Source organism: Octodon degus, unplaced genomic scaffold, assembly GCF_000260255.1.
Source record: "Octodon degus isolate 3935 unplaced genomic scaffold, OctDeg1.0 scaffold00180, whole genome shotgun sequence".
Lineage (NCBI taxonomy): Eukaryota > Metazoa > Chordata > Mammalia > Rodentia > Octodontidae > Octodon > Octodon degus.
In genome coordinates, this window is record NW_004524756.1 from 546,905 (window position 1) to 563,959 (window position 17,055).

General features: G+C 37.3%; 1 protein-coding gene across 1 annotated transcript in view; it reads left to right on the plus strand.

Moving 5' to 3' along the window:
- Nucleotides 1–16,000, plus strand: part of Mgat4d (MGAT4 family member D) — a 39,932-nt gene extending 23,932 nt beyond the window's left edge. The window contains exons 6-11 of the mRNA XM_023703795.1: nt 197–307; nt 2,975–3,050; nt 5,105–5,219; nt 8,898–9,028; nt 13,450–13,557; nt 15,902–16,000. Of these exons, the coding sequence (XP_023559563.1) occupies nt 197–307; nt 2,975–3,050; nt 5,105–5,219; nt 8,898–9,028; nt 13,450–13,557; nt 15,902–15,916 (556 nt within the window). The 3' untranslated portion in view covers nt 15,917–16,000. The remainder of the gene's footprint in view (nt 1–196; nt 308–2,974; nt 3,051–5,104; nt 5,220–8,897; nt 9,029–13,449; nt 13,558–15,901) is intronic.
- Nucleotides 16,001–17,055: the final 1,055 nt, after the last annotated feature.

The following is a 17,055-nucleotide window of genomic DNA, read 5'->3' on the forward strand; positions in this document are numbered from 1 at the left end:
TGTTAACTTTTGGTATATCTGCCATTAATTTGGAACACAATTACTTTAGCTAAAAAGTAGGTATGTGGTATTGGCACTATGTCAACGTGTGAAACAATTCAAACTACAGTACTATGTGGAAATAAATAAAGAAATACTATTCATGTTTTGCTAAATTCAATATTCAGCCCAAGCATCCATTTACTTCTATTTACAGGTTCAAAAGACAAGTGAAGTCTGGATCCTTAGAGGTTATTTCAGTGCCTGACTTCTTTTATCCAAGCATGCTACATGAAGAACCAATGGATTACTCACAGAGAAAGAAGCGGTAGGCCGTGTTAGAGAACCGTACTGACATAGTTCCTTTCTCCTCACTGGGACACGGTGTCCAGCACCAATGACCTACAGGGGGAGAGGTTTATACCAGCTTATAGTTTAGTCAACCATCAGTTGGGGGAAAGCCAGAACCATCAGTAGGGGAAGGGCCCAGCAGAGAAAAACTGCTCGCACCACGGTGGCCGGGGCCGGTGAGCGAAAGCCGTGTGGTCTTCCCAGCAGCCTGCAGTGACTGCCCTTCTGACCAGGTCCCACTCCGAAGGCATGTCCAGCCTCATATCCATAAGCGGTCAAAGCGCTGATGAGCCCTGGGCCCCCAGGTCCAATCAGCTTCCAGAGCCCCGCCTCAGGGTGCAGGAAGCTTCTGGCCTACCTTCCTAATCAACACCGTAACAAGTACTCTAACCAGCTAACTCATGAGATGAGATCTTGGGACCAGTGTCCAATAGGTAGGTCCACAGACGCAGGGGTCGGGCCAGCTCCGCCTGGCCTGCAGAGCGGCCAGTGCGCGTCACTTCCCATCTCTGTGTCCAGTAACTATGAGCAGGTAGTACGGCGTCAGGAAGGTGGGAATATTTCCACCGTGGAAATGGACAGTAGCTGAAATCGGGCTCTTTGGCTCCCAACCCCACGTCAGTTGGTGAACGTTTATCTGCACGCTACTGACTGCACTATGTGTGTGCAAATTATTAACAATGGCACAGAGAAGGGGCTTATAAGACAGGCCCCCTGGACTCTAGGCCAGCTCACTTTGCTGGCTGTGCTACATGTATTAAGTTACTCTTTTTTTTTTTTTCATTGCTCTTCAAGTTCTCAAGACAGTGAAATACTTCATATATGTAATATTTCATATACAACTTTGTAAAGATAATTATGAGAATAAAATGTAATCATGAAGGAATCTTGAGAAATTGAAAGCTCTATACACATGGAAGAATTGTATTTTTTATTAATAAATGTGCTAGCTATTAAAAAAATACAAGAATTTGGTTCCTCAAAACTGAAAAAAGACATATCAGAAATCAGAGAAAGATTTTATCCAGGGAACCTATTGGCTTTATTTTTTTTTTTAATTATAAATGGTGCCAATGTTGTTTCACATGCCTTTCATTGAGCACCTGGAGGCTGAGGCAGGAGGATCACAGACAGTTTGAGGCCAGACTGAACTACAGAGTGTGTTTAAGGTTATCCTGAGCTATAGAATAGTCCAACCCAGTCTCAATAAAATTAAGTCACATTTTAGAATGTGCTGTGTCAGCATCTAGGGGATGTTGTTTCTCTCTTGTTTTGCTTTTAGTTAGTTACATTACTCTCAGGTATTACAGTTGTAAAGGTGGAAATCGTCCAAGACATCCCCCCGCTTTACAACTCTAGAATCTTTTTGTTTTCTTTTCTTTTTGAGACTGTGTCTTGGTACGCAGTTCAGGCTCGCCTTAAATTCACTGTATAGCCCAGGCTGGCCTCCAACTCCTACCTGAAGCCTCCTGCCTCAGCCTCCATTGCTGGGACTACAAGCTTGCACCACCACACACATTTAGCATCCATCTAAACAAAGCTTAAGATCAGAAAGAATGTTAACTTCATTACTTACATCAAAATTTAACTAAGCAAACATGTAAAAAATAGATTATGTTTATCCTAGTTTAGCAATGGCAGGTATTTCCCACTGAATAAAGACAGGCAACGTTTTAGTATAAACATTCAATAGGAATGAGTCTCCATTGAGCATAATGGAACACACATAGAACTTCTTTTGATTGTGTGTGAAATCCCAGCCAAGGGAGCATGGTGGAGAGATCTGAGATACAGTAAATTTAGTATAAGATAAAGAGCAGTAGCATTGCTTTCTGCAAAGCATATGTGAAAACAATTACCTTGTTATCAAAAATGTGTAAAAGAATATGTGACACAAGTATATTATGGACATTGTACTAACATGAGTAGTCTGGTAATTAAAAAGACAAGATAACGAAGAGTTCTAAAATAATTTTAAAAATTGAATTTACAGTAATTAACATTCTTCTCTTTTAGTTTTTAAGGAGTCTCATGAAGCACTGTTATTCCTGTGAATGAATGAGTCTAAAATTTGTTGGCGTACTTTACACTTTTTTTTTTTAACATTATTTGAGAACGTTATACTTCCTCTAGATTCTTAGTACCAAGGAGAATTTTATTTATTCATTTATTTATTTATTGGTCAAGGGTCTTTCTACATAGTTCTGACTCAGTGATCCTCCTGTCTCGGCCTCCCCATTGCTGGGATTACAGGTGTGCACCACCATTCCCAATTTCTGGGCCAGCACAGTACATCTGGGGTCCTGGGGCTCATACGACAGGCATGTGTTACTGGGGATCGAACTTGGGTCCTTGCACTTGCCAGGCAAGCATTTAGACCACTGAGCTACATCTCTAGCCAGAATTCATTTTGTCAACTGAAAGACAGGAGTGCATTTTCTTTCTACTTGATATAGAGTAGAAAGTATCCTTTCTGCTTTAAAGGATATTAAAAAAAAAGCAATGTAAAAAAAAATTCACAGATAATTAATGTCATTAGTACTCTTAACAAATTAATTAAAAATCATTTTTGGTTACTAGTGTGTACTTCTAAGTAAAAATTAAATAATGATGAATATTAACAGATGTTATGGTTTATTTCTAGTTGGCATATAAAACAAGTATTGGATTTTTGTGTTTTAATGGCATATGCCCAACCAAAGGCCACATATTATTTACAGGTGAGAACTTGGTATATAATTTAAATGACAGTTATTTTTCTCCCTGTTTCCTTTACTTTCTTATTTCTTATTGTGTTCCTCTGCCTTCCTTTGCACCAGAAAACAGAAAATACTATTAATATTATAATATCAAAAACTTTAAAATTGATTGTATATTAATACTCTGGCTGGGATCACTGTGACGGAGGAAATTATAGCTGAAAAGAAGCAAGCTGAAAAGAAAATCTGAATTATGGAGAAAAAAAGAAATTGCACATTTTTTTTCTGTTCACAGTTTTACCAGATTAAGAAAGTATATTTTAATTACTTCCTTTTTTTTTTTTTGGAACTGGGTATTGAACTCAGGCCCTTGCGCTTGCCAGGGAAGTGCTTATTCCACTGAGCCATCTCCCCAGCCCAATTACTTCCTTTATGATAGACATTGTATGTGCTTTTCTTTTTTTTTTTTTTTTTTGTTCCTCGAATGCCTTCAGGGCACTTTTGGCCAGAGGCTAACAGCTTTGTGGAAGCAGCCACTTAAAGGCCTGAGCTAGGGCCAGGCCCCCATGTATGTGCTTTTCTTTTCTTTCTTTCTTTTTTTTTTTGATAGTACCCTTCAGATTTTATTTGCTCTTTCAGATTATTACACTAGGGAGACAATACGATGCTTGCACATGTGGGTCTGATTTATTTCACTTAAGAGTTCGTTTTTTTCCCTACATCACTCATACCTTGAGTTACATAGCTCCACACTGCCTAATATATGTGTAAACATAAATCAGTTCTGTAGTTTTAACCTCTCTTTCCCTCCATATTTTTAGGTAGTGATGTGTGGTTGCAAAAAAATAAGTCTACCTCGCTAACTGGAAAGTGGAGAGAAAGTTAGAGAAAGGTGGATAGCGAGATTTCCTCTTTTCTTAGCAAAAAATCCTTTCAATCTCTACTTATTGGCAATAGAATGGAAACAGAAGAGCCAGCCAGAGCAGTCCCTTCAGTCTGAAGTGGCACAGTTCTATCCTGTGCACTGGCAGTGTGCCTGAGGTCTGCCATATTGTTCAGAATCATTCAGAGGGCCCTAGATGTTTATAGATTACTCATAATCTATATTAAGTGAACTAAATGGAAAGAAAACTAGCTCTTGTTTTGTGTCCCCTCTCCTCAGGAGCCCTATTTGTAGGTGTCCTTGTGTCATCTTTTGGACCTGCTAACTGTGGCTGGGAAGAGTTCACTTCCCTTTTGTCATCTCTCTGCCACGGACTGCTCAGTCAGTCACAGACCTGGAAACAGAGCATGGTCCCTGTCATTTGGGGCATCAAGTCAGTCTTGCTGTCAACAGGATGTGTGTGCCTTGGCCCAAAATGACTGTGTTGAGGTCCTGGCCCCCAAAGCAATGGTAGAAGGTGGCTGGGGCCTTTGGAGGTGATCAGGTCATGAGGGCACTGTGTCGTGACTGGGGCTAGTGCTCTCAGAAAACAAGCTCCGTGCACTTCATGAGGGTATAGGAGAAACCACTACAAAGAGCCCGCTGTCAGCATGCACTGAATCTGCTGGTGCCTGGACCTATGACCTCCAGCATCCACAACAGTGAGAAATAAATGAGCGCTGTGTAGCAGCCAGGCGGCCTAAAGTACTTAGTGATAGCAGCCCAAATCTGACTTAGAAACTGAAGTACTTGGGAGAGTGAAAGTGGATTTTGACAACTAGACTCCTCCATGGAGAATATAACAGTATAGGTTACTGTTCAGGTAAGCTAAAGATAGTGTTTCCTCTGGTTACTTTCAGAATCAGAAAGTTAAAGCTGACTATAAAATGTCCTTAGTGAATTTGACTGAAAATAAAGTTTTTATCTCATAAAAACGTCTTTTCCGGGGCCAGGGAAATGGCTCAGTAGAATAAGCACTTCCCTGGCAAGCACAAGGGTCTGAGATCAATCCCTGGTTCTGCCAATAAATAAACAAATAAATAAATAAAATCTCTTCCATGTATTTCATTGTAAATATTTCTATTTTCAAGCTCATGTAACTTGCTCAATAGGAGCATTTAAAATTTGTAATGCCATTTTGAGTTTTTTCCAGCTGGAAGATGACATTATCGCTAAAGAGATGTACTTTACAAAATTAACAAGATTTGTAAATAATATGACTTCGAATGATTGGCTCTATATTAACTTTTCAGTGCTGGGATTTATAGGTAAGTAACAAATTTTATTTTGTCGAGTCAAGCTTTTATTCACACAGCACTCTTCAAACTTAAAGAATTTATCAGCAAATTGGTTACTAAATGGAAAGGAATGGTATAATTCCTATAATTGTAATTATAAAATCAGCTTCAGTTATCTCAATTTCACATAACACATTTTTGAACAAAATTTTCTACATATATAACATAAAAGAGCAAAACAACATATACATACGTAGATTTTATAAATAAGCAATAGCAACCATTTACTGAGTCTGGCACTTGTTGGCCTACCTAACAAGCACATGAAAAACATGTATTTTTTTCTCTTTTTTATGTAGAAGAATACCGAAGAGCTCGGGTAGGGCTAATTGGTAGAGTATCAGATTAATATGATCCCTTAGTTATTGCAGGCTGGTCAGACCCAGAATCTCCCAAACAAGTGTATGGTGAAGGTTTAAATAAATGAGACAAGTGGTATGATTTTAGCGCTTGAGGGGGATCAAAAACTCTCTCATAGAATTCGAGATTCTCTGGGTTCCGACCAAGAACTTCTTTTTCTCGGGGCAGCCATATTTGGTTTTCAAACAAAGGAGAAAGATATTGAAGAAAATGTGGGAATCTAGCAGAACCTTGAGAAATATTTTGCCAAGTAGTAAATTATGTCCATTGGAAGAACTACCTTGTCTTTAGGTTGACATCTATTGTAGAAGGGTGGAGCCTGCAGCTGCAGTCTCCTTTTAGTTAATTGGGATGGAGTCAAATGTCCTCAACAGAAGCCTTCTCTTGTTCTTTGAGGCATCCCAGCTTTACAGGCCAATACAGGCCTCAGTGAGGACCAGTGACTCACAGAGCTTCTCTTGTGATGAGTCCACTGCCCATCTCCGGACGAGGGCCCAAGCTTAGGCAAACTCACACATCAACATGGAGAGCCAACTGGTTGATATTAAATTCTGCTCAAAGCCACTTTGTAGTGATCTCCAACAGTAGAGCAAGGACGGAAACCTACATTCAATCTCCTGCACCAGAAAAATAAAAAGAAAGAGAAAAAACTGAGTCTCATAGAAATGAAGTCATAAAGCCAGGAATTTTTATCTCAGAACTATTGTTCTCCAGCCTCTGAAGTTTCTAGCTTACCAGAGTTGACATTCTCTAAGGATGATTTATCCCCACTGTAGAAAACTGTCCTAAACTGAGCTTGTACTTTGACTTTTTTTCTCCAGTTCACCTAGATTTCTTCTTCATTCCTTCCATTCTTCTTTCTTCCTTTTTCCTTTCAGAACTTGAAGGCATCATGTTGAATTTCACAGTGTGACATTATTGATTTATTAATTATTTATTCACATTATTTTTTCATTTCATTCTTTTCTTTTTTTCCCAGGCCCTATCTCAACTTTCTCCCACAACCTAAGAGGTTTCCATTTAATATGTCCAAAATATAAATATACATATATTCAGATAAAGCATTTAGGGTTTCCCATGTTTGTATCTGCTTTAAATTTACTTCACAGGTGGTGGCTCCCTAGCTCAGGGGTTAGAGCATTGGTCTTGTAAATTTACTTCACTGCTAACATGGCAAGCTTATTTCTGTTCTTTGCATTTTTGTTCTCAAAACTAGATTTAAAAACTCTCAACATGTTGCTTAATGCTCATTTAGTGTACTGTTTCTTATTGATGCATACATGCTGCAGAGTAATCACTTGGCTTACCTATCCATTCCCTGAGTGGAAAACCTTCATTATTTCCAATTTTCAACTACCCTAGAAAAAAATGAAATGTCTCCAGTGTTCCCTGAGGTGGGACTGCTGAGGACAAGTACAGCTGGGTAGCTAGTAAAGCCTGTTGCTTTGTGATTGGTGCTATCATTTATGCTGGCATGAGGAAAGTGTATGAATGTTTCTCCATAAGTTTGTCAACATTTGCTTTTATGTCTTTATTTTATTTTTGCTGTCATTCAGAGGACTGTGAAGCTTTTTCTGATTGCTAATAAGTGGATCTTCTCTTCATGTGCTTAATTGGTTGCTGTTCTTCCTTAATTAATTTGTAAAATGTTAAGGTTTTTACTCAGCTTTTGCCAAAATAAGGAGAAAAATTGTAGGTACTTGAAATACCTGGGATGAGAAGCTTGGAAAGGATTTGATGTGAGGGCTGTACTTAGTACTCTGAGAACTTAGCATTTTCAAAGAATTCATCTTTCTCAGCAAGTTAGGTATAAAAGCACAGAGAGCACAGTACTCAAATTCTAACCCCAGAAGGGCATGTTGAACAAGGACCGCTGTATGCGTGATGCTGAAATCTTACCTAAGCTTCTTTTCCCAAAGACTTTGCTTTTTGCTGTCACAGGAACAGTTACTTATTCACTATTGGTTGAAAATATGAACCTGACAAGTAGAATTTTATAGCATGCTAACAGCAGATTATGGAATGAATGAAATATTTCCATCACTGAATCACTTGTTCTGGCTGGCTTCTATATAAATGACTACTGACATTTAAAATCCACCTGTTTGCCAGGGAGATAGCCCAGTGGAATAAGTACTTGCCTGGCAAGCGCAAGGACCTGAGATCAATCCCTGGTACCGCAAAAAAAAAAAAAAAAAAAAAAAAGTGGATAAAATCCACCTGTTTGTTTGATTAAAGTGACCCTCATAGACTGAAGGACAGGTAAAAATTGAAACCTCTTCACATCTGACTATGAACCTTATTATTTGGTTATAGGTATTTTACATTATTTACTTCAAAATGAAAATTTAACTGAATGTTATTCCTTCAGGTTTTTTTTTTTTTTTTTTTTTTATGTCTTTGGTATAGGGTCTCACTATGCAGCTCAGGTTCTTAGTGATCCTCCTGTTTTCAGCCTCCCCAATGCTGGGATTACAGGCGTGTGCCACCAGGCCTGGAAATGGTGACTGGTTCAGTGCACCTGGGGGCAGGACTGGCACTGCATGTGGTGCTGGGATCAAACATAGGTCTCTGTGCTTGCCTAAGCAAGTGCTTAGTCTGCTGAGCTATCTCACTGGCCCTTCAATTTCATTTTAAAACTAAAGATGTGATACGTTATACAAATTAATGGAGGAAATAAAATCAAACTTAAAATATAGTAACTATTTTAAATATGATTTAAGAATCATAACTATAGAAAATTCTGAAAAGACAGTGCTCAAATATTGAAATAATACAACATTTTTAATGAAAATTGAATACCAAAAGTGAGTATGTGATAGATTGATAGTGCTTCAAAAGTGAGTGAAAAAATCAGTTTCTATACAATTAAGAAATTTTGGCTTTCGTAATTTCTATTTGATTGTCTTTCCCTTGATGTAGATAATCAATTTCCATTAGATATCAAAATTTATTTCCTAAGAGCATTGGTTAAACTTATACTCTTTTCCTTCAGAACTTGTACTCCTTAGGGGCTGGGGAGATGGCTCAGTAGAATAAGCGCTTCCCTGGCAAGCACAAGGGCCTGAGTTCAATCCCCGGTTCCACAAAAAAAAAAAAAAAAAGAACTTGTACTCCTTAATAAATACTTACGTAGATATAATGTTTTACTTCATTATCTTTCAACTTCATGCTTTAAACTTTATTTAACGATATATTTAAGTTATAGTTATTTTTTCTCTTTTCTCACTTTAATGGATTTGACAACTATTTGTGAGTTATTTGCATTTCTCTCCCTTTTCTCCATAGGAAAATTGTTCAAATCTGAAGACTTGGCTGGCTTTGTACATTTTTTTTTAATGTTCCACAAAGAAAGACCTATTGACTTACTCTTAGATGAATTTTTTCACATAAAGATATGTGATGTAGGAGAAAAATTAGTGAGTATTTCTTTATATTATCATGCCAAATATGTTAAAACATTATCTATTTACTGTGATTATCCAAAAGTAATTCACTAAACCACATCTGATGAGTGCGTCAAATTTTTAAACTTCTGACCACCTATTTACTGAAAGTTTCACACACTAAATAATGATAGGCCCTATAAAAAAATGTTCAACATCATTAGTCGTTCAAGAGATGTAAATTAAAACAACACTGAGGTACCATCTTATGCCAAAAAGATTGGCTATCATCAAGAAGTCATCCAATAACAAATGCTGAAGAGGCTGTGAGGGAAAAAGAGCCCTTCTCCACTGTTAGTAGAAGTGCAGGCTGGTACAACCATTATGGAAATCAGTATGGAGGTTCTTCAAAAAGCAGGGCTGGAGGTCCCATTTGAGCAAGCTATTCCCTTCCTAGATATTTTTCCAAAAGAACTGAAATCATCACACCACAGCAATATATGTATACCCATGTTTAGAGCACCACAATTTGTCATAGCTAAATCTTGGAAACAACCCAATGCTCACTAAATGAGGAATGCATTAAAAGGATGTGTCATTTTTACACAATGGAGTTTTATTCCACTATAAAAAAGATAAATTTGAGACTTTGTAGATACATGGATGCAGCTAGAGACTAGATTGGTAAGTGAAATAAATCAGATCCACATGTGAAAACATCAAATTAAAGAGCAACATAAGAAGAAATCATGGATCAAGGAAGCAAGTGTATACTGATAAATGTTCAATTCCCCTAGAAGATAGAGCAATCCTGAAAGTGTTTACATCCCACGGTAGAGTCTCAAACTACACCAAGCCAATATAGAACTGAAAGGAGAAATAAATTCACCTATCATCATAGTTGTAGACTTCAACCTTCCTCTCTTAGTACTCAATAGATTGGTAGATGGAAGCCACTAAGGAGATAAAAAGAACTGAACAATGAGATTAGCCACTGAATTTGATATTTAAAAACCACTACACCCAGCACATAGCATAAGCTTTAAAATTTTAAACTGAGATAGCATCGGATGCACAAGTTTAATTATCACATTGTTTGTCCTCTGTGAGAAACCAAAGGTAAGTGAGGAGGAGCACAGATACTGGGAAGCAGGAAGAACAAGTTCAAATGGAAAGGAAAATGGGAAGTGGGAGGGAGAAGGGAAGGAAAAAAAACGGAAGGGAAAAAATGGAAACAAACTTTGTGTCAATGTAGTGGGAAAAGAAATGTTGATGGGAAGGGTGGAGGGTGGGAAATACAAGAATTGAGCTGTGTTATGCATAGGCACAAAGCCCCCACCATGAATATAATTAGTACATATGACAAATATGTAGTAATAAAAAGGGTTTTTGTTTGTTTGTTTTTTCAGAACCAGGGATTGAACTCAGGCCTTTGTGCTTGCCAGGCAAGTGCTTATTCTACTGAGGCATCTCCCTGGCACCAAGAATAAAATTTTTTAAAAATTAAAATTTGGAAAAAAAGTATAAAACAAACTGAAATAACAAAAGGTATATTTTCTGGTCAAAGTAGACTCAAATTAGAAATCATTAACAGATACCTGGAAAATCTCCATCAATTGGAAATTAAATAACAAACCTCTCAATAAACCACAGATAATAAAGGAAGCCTCAAAGAAAATGAGAAAATCCTTTGAATGGATTTAAAATATCAAGTAACATTTGTGAAATGCAGATAATGCACCATTTAGAGAAAAAAAATTATAGTACTGTCTACATAAATCTTACAATAAAGACCTCACATTAAAAATCTAAGCTATCTTAATAATGTAGAAAAATAAGCACCAAATTCAAAGCAAGTGAAAGGAAGAAAATTAAGATAAAGGTGAAAAAACTGAAAGAGTAAATAAAGTCTGAAAGGTACAATAGATGTCGTGAAAGGGAAAGAAATCACTCGAGAAAGGAAAAAAGAAAAAAGGGAAAAAATTACACACAAGATAGCTAAGATGAAGATACTGCTAATTTCTATTGGTTTATTGAAAGGAACAGGTAACACTTAATTTTTTTATTTGACCAACTTTACAAGTTTATATCTGGTAATCTGAGCAACTACTTTGAAGATAACCATATACAATGTAATAACTTGTTGATTTCCAATACCAAAAAAGCAAAACATAAAAGCAACAAAGAAAATTAAATAATTAAAAAAAAAAAAAAAAAAAACAGCAACAAGGGCCAGTGAGATAGCTGAGCAGGCTAAGTGCCTGCTTTGGCAAGCACAGGGAGCAGGGTTTGATCCCTGGTCCTGCATGCTGCACCAGCCCCAGCCCCAGGGCATGCTGAGCAAGTGATCAAGTTCGGGCGTGGTAGTGCACGCCTGTAACCCCAGCACTGAAAACAGGAAGATCACTAGAAGTCTGAGCTTCATAGCAAGACCTTGTACCAAATACATAAAATTTTTAAAAAGCAACAAAACTGATAAATTATTAATAAAAATGACAAAAAGGCATAAGCTATAAGTAGTAGAACTATTATGACAGACTTTACAGACATGAAAAGTTAATTGACTATTATAATTACATGCATATACATTCATCAACTTAAAAAGTCAACAGACCATTTATCAGAAGTTACAAACTCACTCGATGAAATATGTCATGTGAATAGTTCTATATGTACTAAGTAAAATTGAATTAATAATTTAAAACTTTCAGAGAAAGAAACTTCCATATCCAGATAATATAAATGTAAATTCAATGTGAACATTTACAGAATTTTACACCAATTACATATATCTTTCACAAAAATAACAGAAGTGGCACATCCCAACTTATTTTATAAGTGCAATACTACCTTGAAAACCAAAGACAGAGCAGAAAAACACTTCACAAATAAATATTTTTCATGAAAATGAATGTGAAATGCCTCAACCAAAAAAACAGCATTGAGTACCACAATATATAAAAAGAATACTGTGCATACATACCAGTGGGTGTTTAATGGGCATGAAACTGGTTTAATATTTGAAAAACCATAAAATGTGATCTCTAAATTTGGAGATGGCTCAGTGGAATAAGTGCTTCCCTGGCAAGCACAAGGGCCTGAGTTCAATGCCCGGTTCTACCAAAAAAATAAAAATAAAAAAATAAGATGGCAAAGAAGAGCTACCTATTAATCCTAGGATAAAACAAATATTTCACAAAATTGAACACTATTCATAAGAAAATTCTCAGCACACTAGAGAGCTAGGAGTAGAAAGCATTTAATCAAAATAGGAAACTTTCGTTATGCAAAAGATACTATTAAGAGGATGACAAGATATGACAGACTAGGGGAAAATATTTGTAAATTCTATGTTCAGTGAAAGACACTGGAAAAAAATACATAAAACACTGAAAAAGAAACAGGCAAGCAAACAATCCAATTAAAGAGCAGGCAAAGCTTTGAACAAATACTTTGCAGACTCCATCCACTTGTTACCACTCTTACTGTGATAGGAAATGAACTCAGATATATTTTATCAGCAGTGTATTTGGGGAGTATGGAGGGAAGTCCTAGCATTTGGCACTACAACTTTTATCAACAGCTTAGCAAATATTGTTGTATTACATTTTAACTGCTCAACTAAACTTGTTTGATGTAATTTAGTTCGGTTAACTCTAGATCATTAAATTACAATTATAAAAATAATTCCTTAGTATAATATTTTTTTTCTTATCAGTATTGGGGATAAGTGCTGTTTAAAAATAATTTTATATATATAAATGAGATTACTTTTTCAGGATTTAATTTACATAAAGTCTATAAAATAATTCTCAGACAGTGATCATAATCACTTCAGATATTTTTGGGTTGCTTTGTGGTACTAGATTTGAGACCAGAACCTTACACATAGGAAGCAGGAACCCCACCACTGACCTACCTTCCCAGTCACAAATGCTGCTTTTCAATAGGAATGAGGCCACAGATCATCTTTCTTATTTTCATGGCGATTACTCAGTGTTATCCATTAAATGAAATATAGACTGTTTGCTTTAATGATACGCTTTTATTACTAAGAAGATATCAAGGAAGATATAATTCAACCCAAAATTCATAAATATAGAAAAGGAAAGACAGAATAATACAGTGTGACAGAAATGGATAGAAAGAAAATACTAAAGATTTTGCTTAAATCATTAGAATAAAAGAAAAGAGAAAAATTCTAGCTATAGCCTATTTTTAAAAGGCAGAGTTCTCAAAAATATGTGACTTAAGTAAAATCTTTCTTACCCCAACTTTTGTGCTGCTATTGCTATGAAAAAGAGTAAGACTTAAATCTTTTTAATTTTTAAAATATTAACATAGAACTCTAGCAAAAACTAACAAAATAAAAACATTGCTATCCGTGAAAGCAATAGAAAGAAAAATTGGGGTTTCTACAGAAGATTATTCTTTCTTTTTTTCTTTCTCGCTAGGAAAAATGCAAGGAACGAAAGAGGGAAATTCAGGTGGAATATAAACCTTCTCTTTTCCAACACGTGGGCATACATTCGTCATTACCCGGACGAGAACAATACTTAAAGGTAAGATTTTTGAAGTATAATTTTGGTAATGTAATGTTTCATAAACTTGTAAAATTTTATTTAGAGAAGGTGTAGTAGTGTGAAAGAGATGATAAAATATGGTGATCTAAACACCATTCTAAACTTCTTTGCCTTACCTTTTTCATGTATGCAACAATAGCGCAGCGGAGTAGAGAGCCTTCAAGCAGGTGCGGGGCCACAGGTTCGATCCCCAGGCCTGTGGTGCTGGCCCCGTCCCCGGGGTGCGCCGAGATGGCAATTGAGATTGGGCAAGGTGGCGCACGCCCGTAATCCCTGCTCTTGGGGGGCTGTAAACAGATGGATCACTATGAGTCCGATCTAGTACTGAGACCCTGAACACCCTGGTGTAGACCCTTCCCTAAAAAATACAAAAACAAACAAACCAAAAAAAAAAAAAAAAAACCAAATGAGACTCAGAGTGTTTTTGAAAATTATCATGTAAAATCCAAAATTATCAACAAAATGGTAAATTGTTATGAATCATACATATAGAGATTTCAAACAATACTTAATTTAAATGCATCAATGTTTTTATTCAGACCACTGTTAACCAGTGAAGAAAAATGCAGTGTTGTCATTCTTAAAATGTACATTTAAAAAAAAATATTGATAATTCTGCTTCCTGCCACTGTGACAAAATATGTAAGATAATTAGTTTAGCCAGGAAAAAGGTTTCCATAGGCTCATGGCTTCAGAGGCGTTTGCCCCGCTGCTTTGGGTCTGTGGAAAGGTACAAACATCACGGTGGGAGAATATAGCAGAGGAGCGGCTCATCTCATGGCAGTTAGATAAGAAAGCAGAGAGAGGGTGGGCCATAGTGTCCCCGTGATGGCCGAGCTTAGCTGTCAGCCTGAGTGGCGTGGGTCCATCCAGGAGATTGGTAAGGCACACTCCTGCAAGTGGGTCATGAGGCAAGTGGGTGTGATGCACGCTCTCTTGCCCTCCCTTTCCTGTGCGTTCCCTTGCTCCACTTCTCACTGTGAACTCAGCTCCTCCACACCTTCCTGCCATGAGACTCCTACCTGAAGCCAGACTGCCATGGACTGGACATCCTGACACCATGAGCCAAACTGAATCTCTCTCTCTCTCTCTCTCTCTCTCTCTCTCTCTCTCTCTCTCATTTATGTATTTGGTACAGGGTCTCACTATGCAGTTCAGGCTCATTTTTCAGTCTACCCAGCTCTGGTTTTACAGGCATGTGCCACCACGCCTGGACTCGGTCACTGGCTCAGCGTGGGGCGGGTGCAGCATGTGGGACCGGGGATCGAGCCTGGGTCCCTGAGCTTGCCAAAACAGGTGCTTTATTCTGCTGAGCGATATCACTGGCCCTGAACTTCTCCTTTAAGCTGTGCATGTTAGATGTGGTGTCCCAGGCACAGGAAGCGCACAGAGCCCCCTCCCAGTGCCCTAGCTGCCTCCCACTGTCCCCACCTCTTAAAGACTGCACCACCACAGAAGAGCATCCTAGGCTGGACCACGTGTGCAACACACAAGGCTTGGGGGCTGGGATTATCCACACCACAGCAGCATCCTGACAGAGTGTAGGAAACAAAAACTCAGAGTCACAACGCCAAGAGGGTAGTCATGATGACCTGGGGGTACACGGTGTGTCTGGTATTTGGCAAAGCTCCTCTGAGCTTCCTTCATCTCTACAGTGAAGAGTTTTAATTAAATGATCTTCAGGGCATCTTGCACCCCTGCAATACCATCAGCATCTCTAACCTCAGTGTCTGCATACAATGAAGGAAGCTATTTCTTTAATCTTTTGTCATTTGAAAGAAGAAGTGCACGCATGCGTCCTCCCACCGTTCGCGGCCTGCCCTCCTCCACCTGTCCCGCTCTGCGTCCGTGGCTCCCGCGGCGCTCGTTAGAGGAGCGCGTGACGTGGTGTAGCTTGGCCGGTGCCCGCTCTCCGCTGGCAGGTCAGCTGGAGGCCCGGAGTAAATGGACGCATCGGATACAGCACAGAAGTGCTTGGAATAATGAAGGCGTAACGGTTGTGAATGCTTACATAAAAACTTACATCGTTGAAATGCATAAATCATAGCAGCAGAGAACACAAAGAAAGACAGGTCCATTTCATTTCATGTCCTGGGCTATAATAATGACATTCATTTCGTACATTATTTTTGTTTTTGCCAGAAAATATTTTAAATTAACTTTGGTAAAATTCTGACAACTTAAGAATATACACCTAAACACTCAGGATTTTGAGAGCCTTTTTTGTATTTGTATTTTATAGCGTCTAAAATAGAAATCATTAGCAACTTAGTAGTATATTAAGTATGAGCCTATTCAAATTGCTTTTAAAATTTCCTGACAGGATTATTTTTATTAGGAGTTTCATAATTGAAGAGCTTCTTCAAAAATTATTTCACTCATTCCCTGGAAAAATAAAAAATATGACTGTTTCTCAACTTTCTTAAGCATAAATAAGAAATTACATTATATTTTTTAAAAGTCAAATGGTAAGTATAAAATTAATATGAACATATAGATAATTATCGTTATTTGTTATATTTTAAATCCTGGTGTTCTGTAGATGCTTTGATTTCTATTTTGTTTTCATTCTTTTAAGTGTTTCTGAAAACTTTTACATGAAATTTGCTCCTTAACCTTTTAAATTATGTATTATACTTACAAACTTTTAAATAAAAGATAATTTTTATACCATAGTCTAGTTAAATTACAAAATAATTTCACCTGTAATCATCTAGCTTATGGTTTTAAAATAATTTAATGACACAAAAATTATAAGGCCTTCTTAGTAATGAAACTTCTTAGATTTTTAATGTTTTGAAATTTGCCTATCGTCACTTTAATGCTCTTTAGTGAACTATATTCTATATCAATAATAAATATAATGTCATCTTTTAGAAATAACAAAATATTTTGACAATAACATAATTTCTGAGAACTCAAAAAATACTCAAAGCAAAGGATTTCTTTTATAGTTGAAAAGCGAGTGAATAATGCGCTTTTCTATAATTTGCTAATGGTCCTATAGGAAAAGCTGTTCTTTAAAAGCAGTGCACTGGGTTCAGGGCTAAGGATTTAAAAGCACTGGAGGCAGGGTTGCCAAAAGGTTCTGCAGTACAGCCAGTTCTGGAGGCAGGGTTGCCAAAAGGTTCTGCAGTACAGCCAGTTCTGTCGCACGTCAGCTGAACAATGGCTTCTTACGTGTGTGGATCCCTTCTGTTTTGTTACTGTGTGTTACGATCTCATTGAAGGTGGTGGGGAGGGGAGAAGGAGTAGGAGAGAGCCTTCCCCTCCAAATGGTTTTGCCTGAATTCTTCTTTGAAGGTATATTGTTGGCATTTATTGAAGAATGATACACAACATGTTTGCATTTTATTCAAAGCTATTAAAGTTTTATAGTTCTCCTTTATGTAATGAAAAGGGATAGTGTGATGTTATAAAAAAGGACACAAGAGGAAATAATATCAGGAAATCATAGAAATAATTTATCTGTATAAA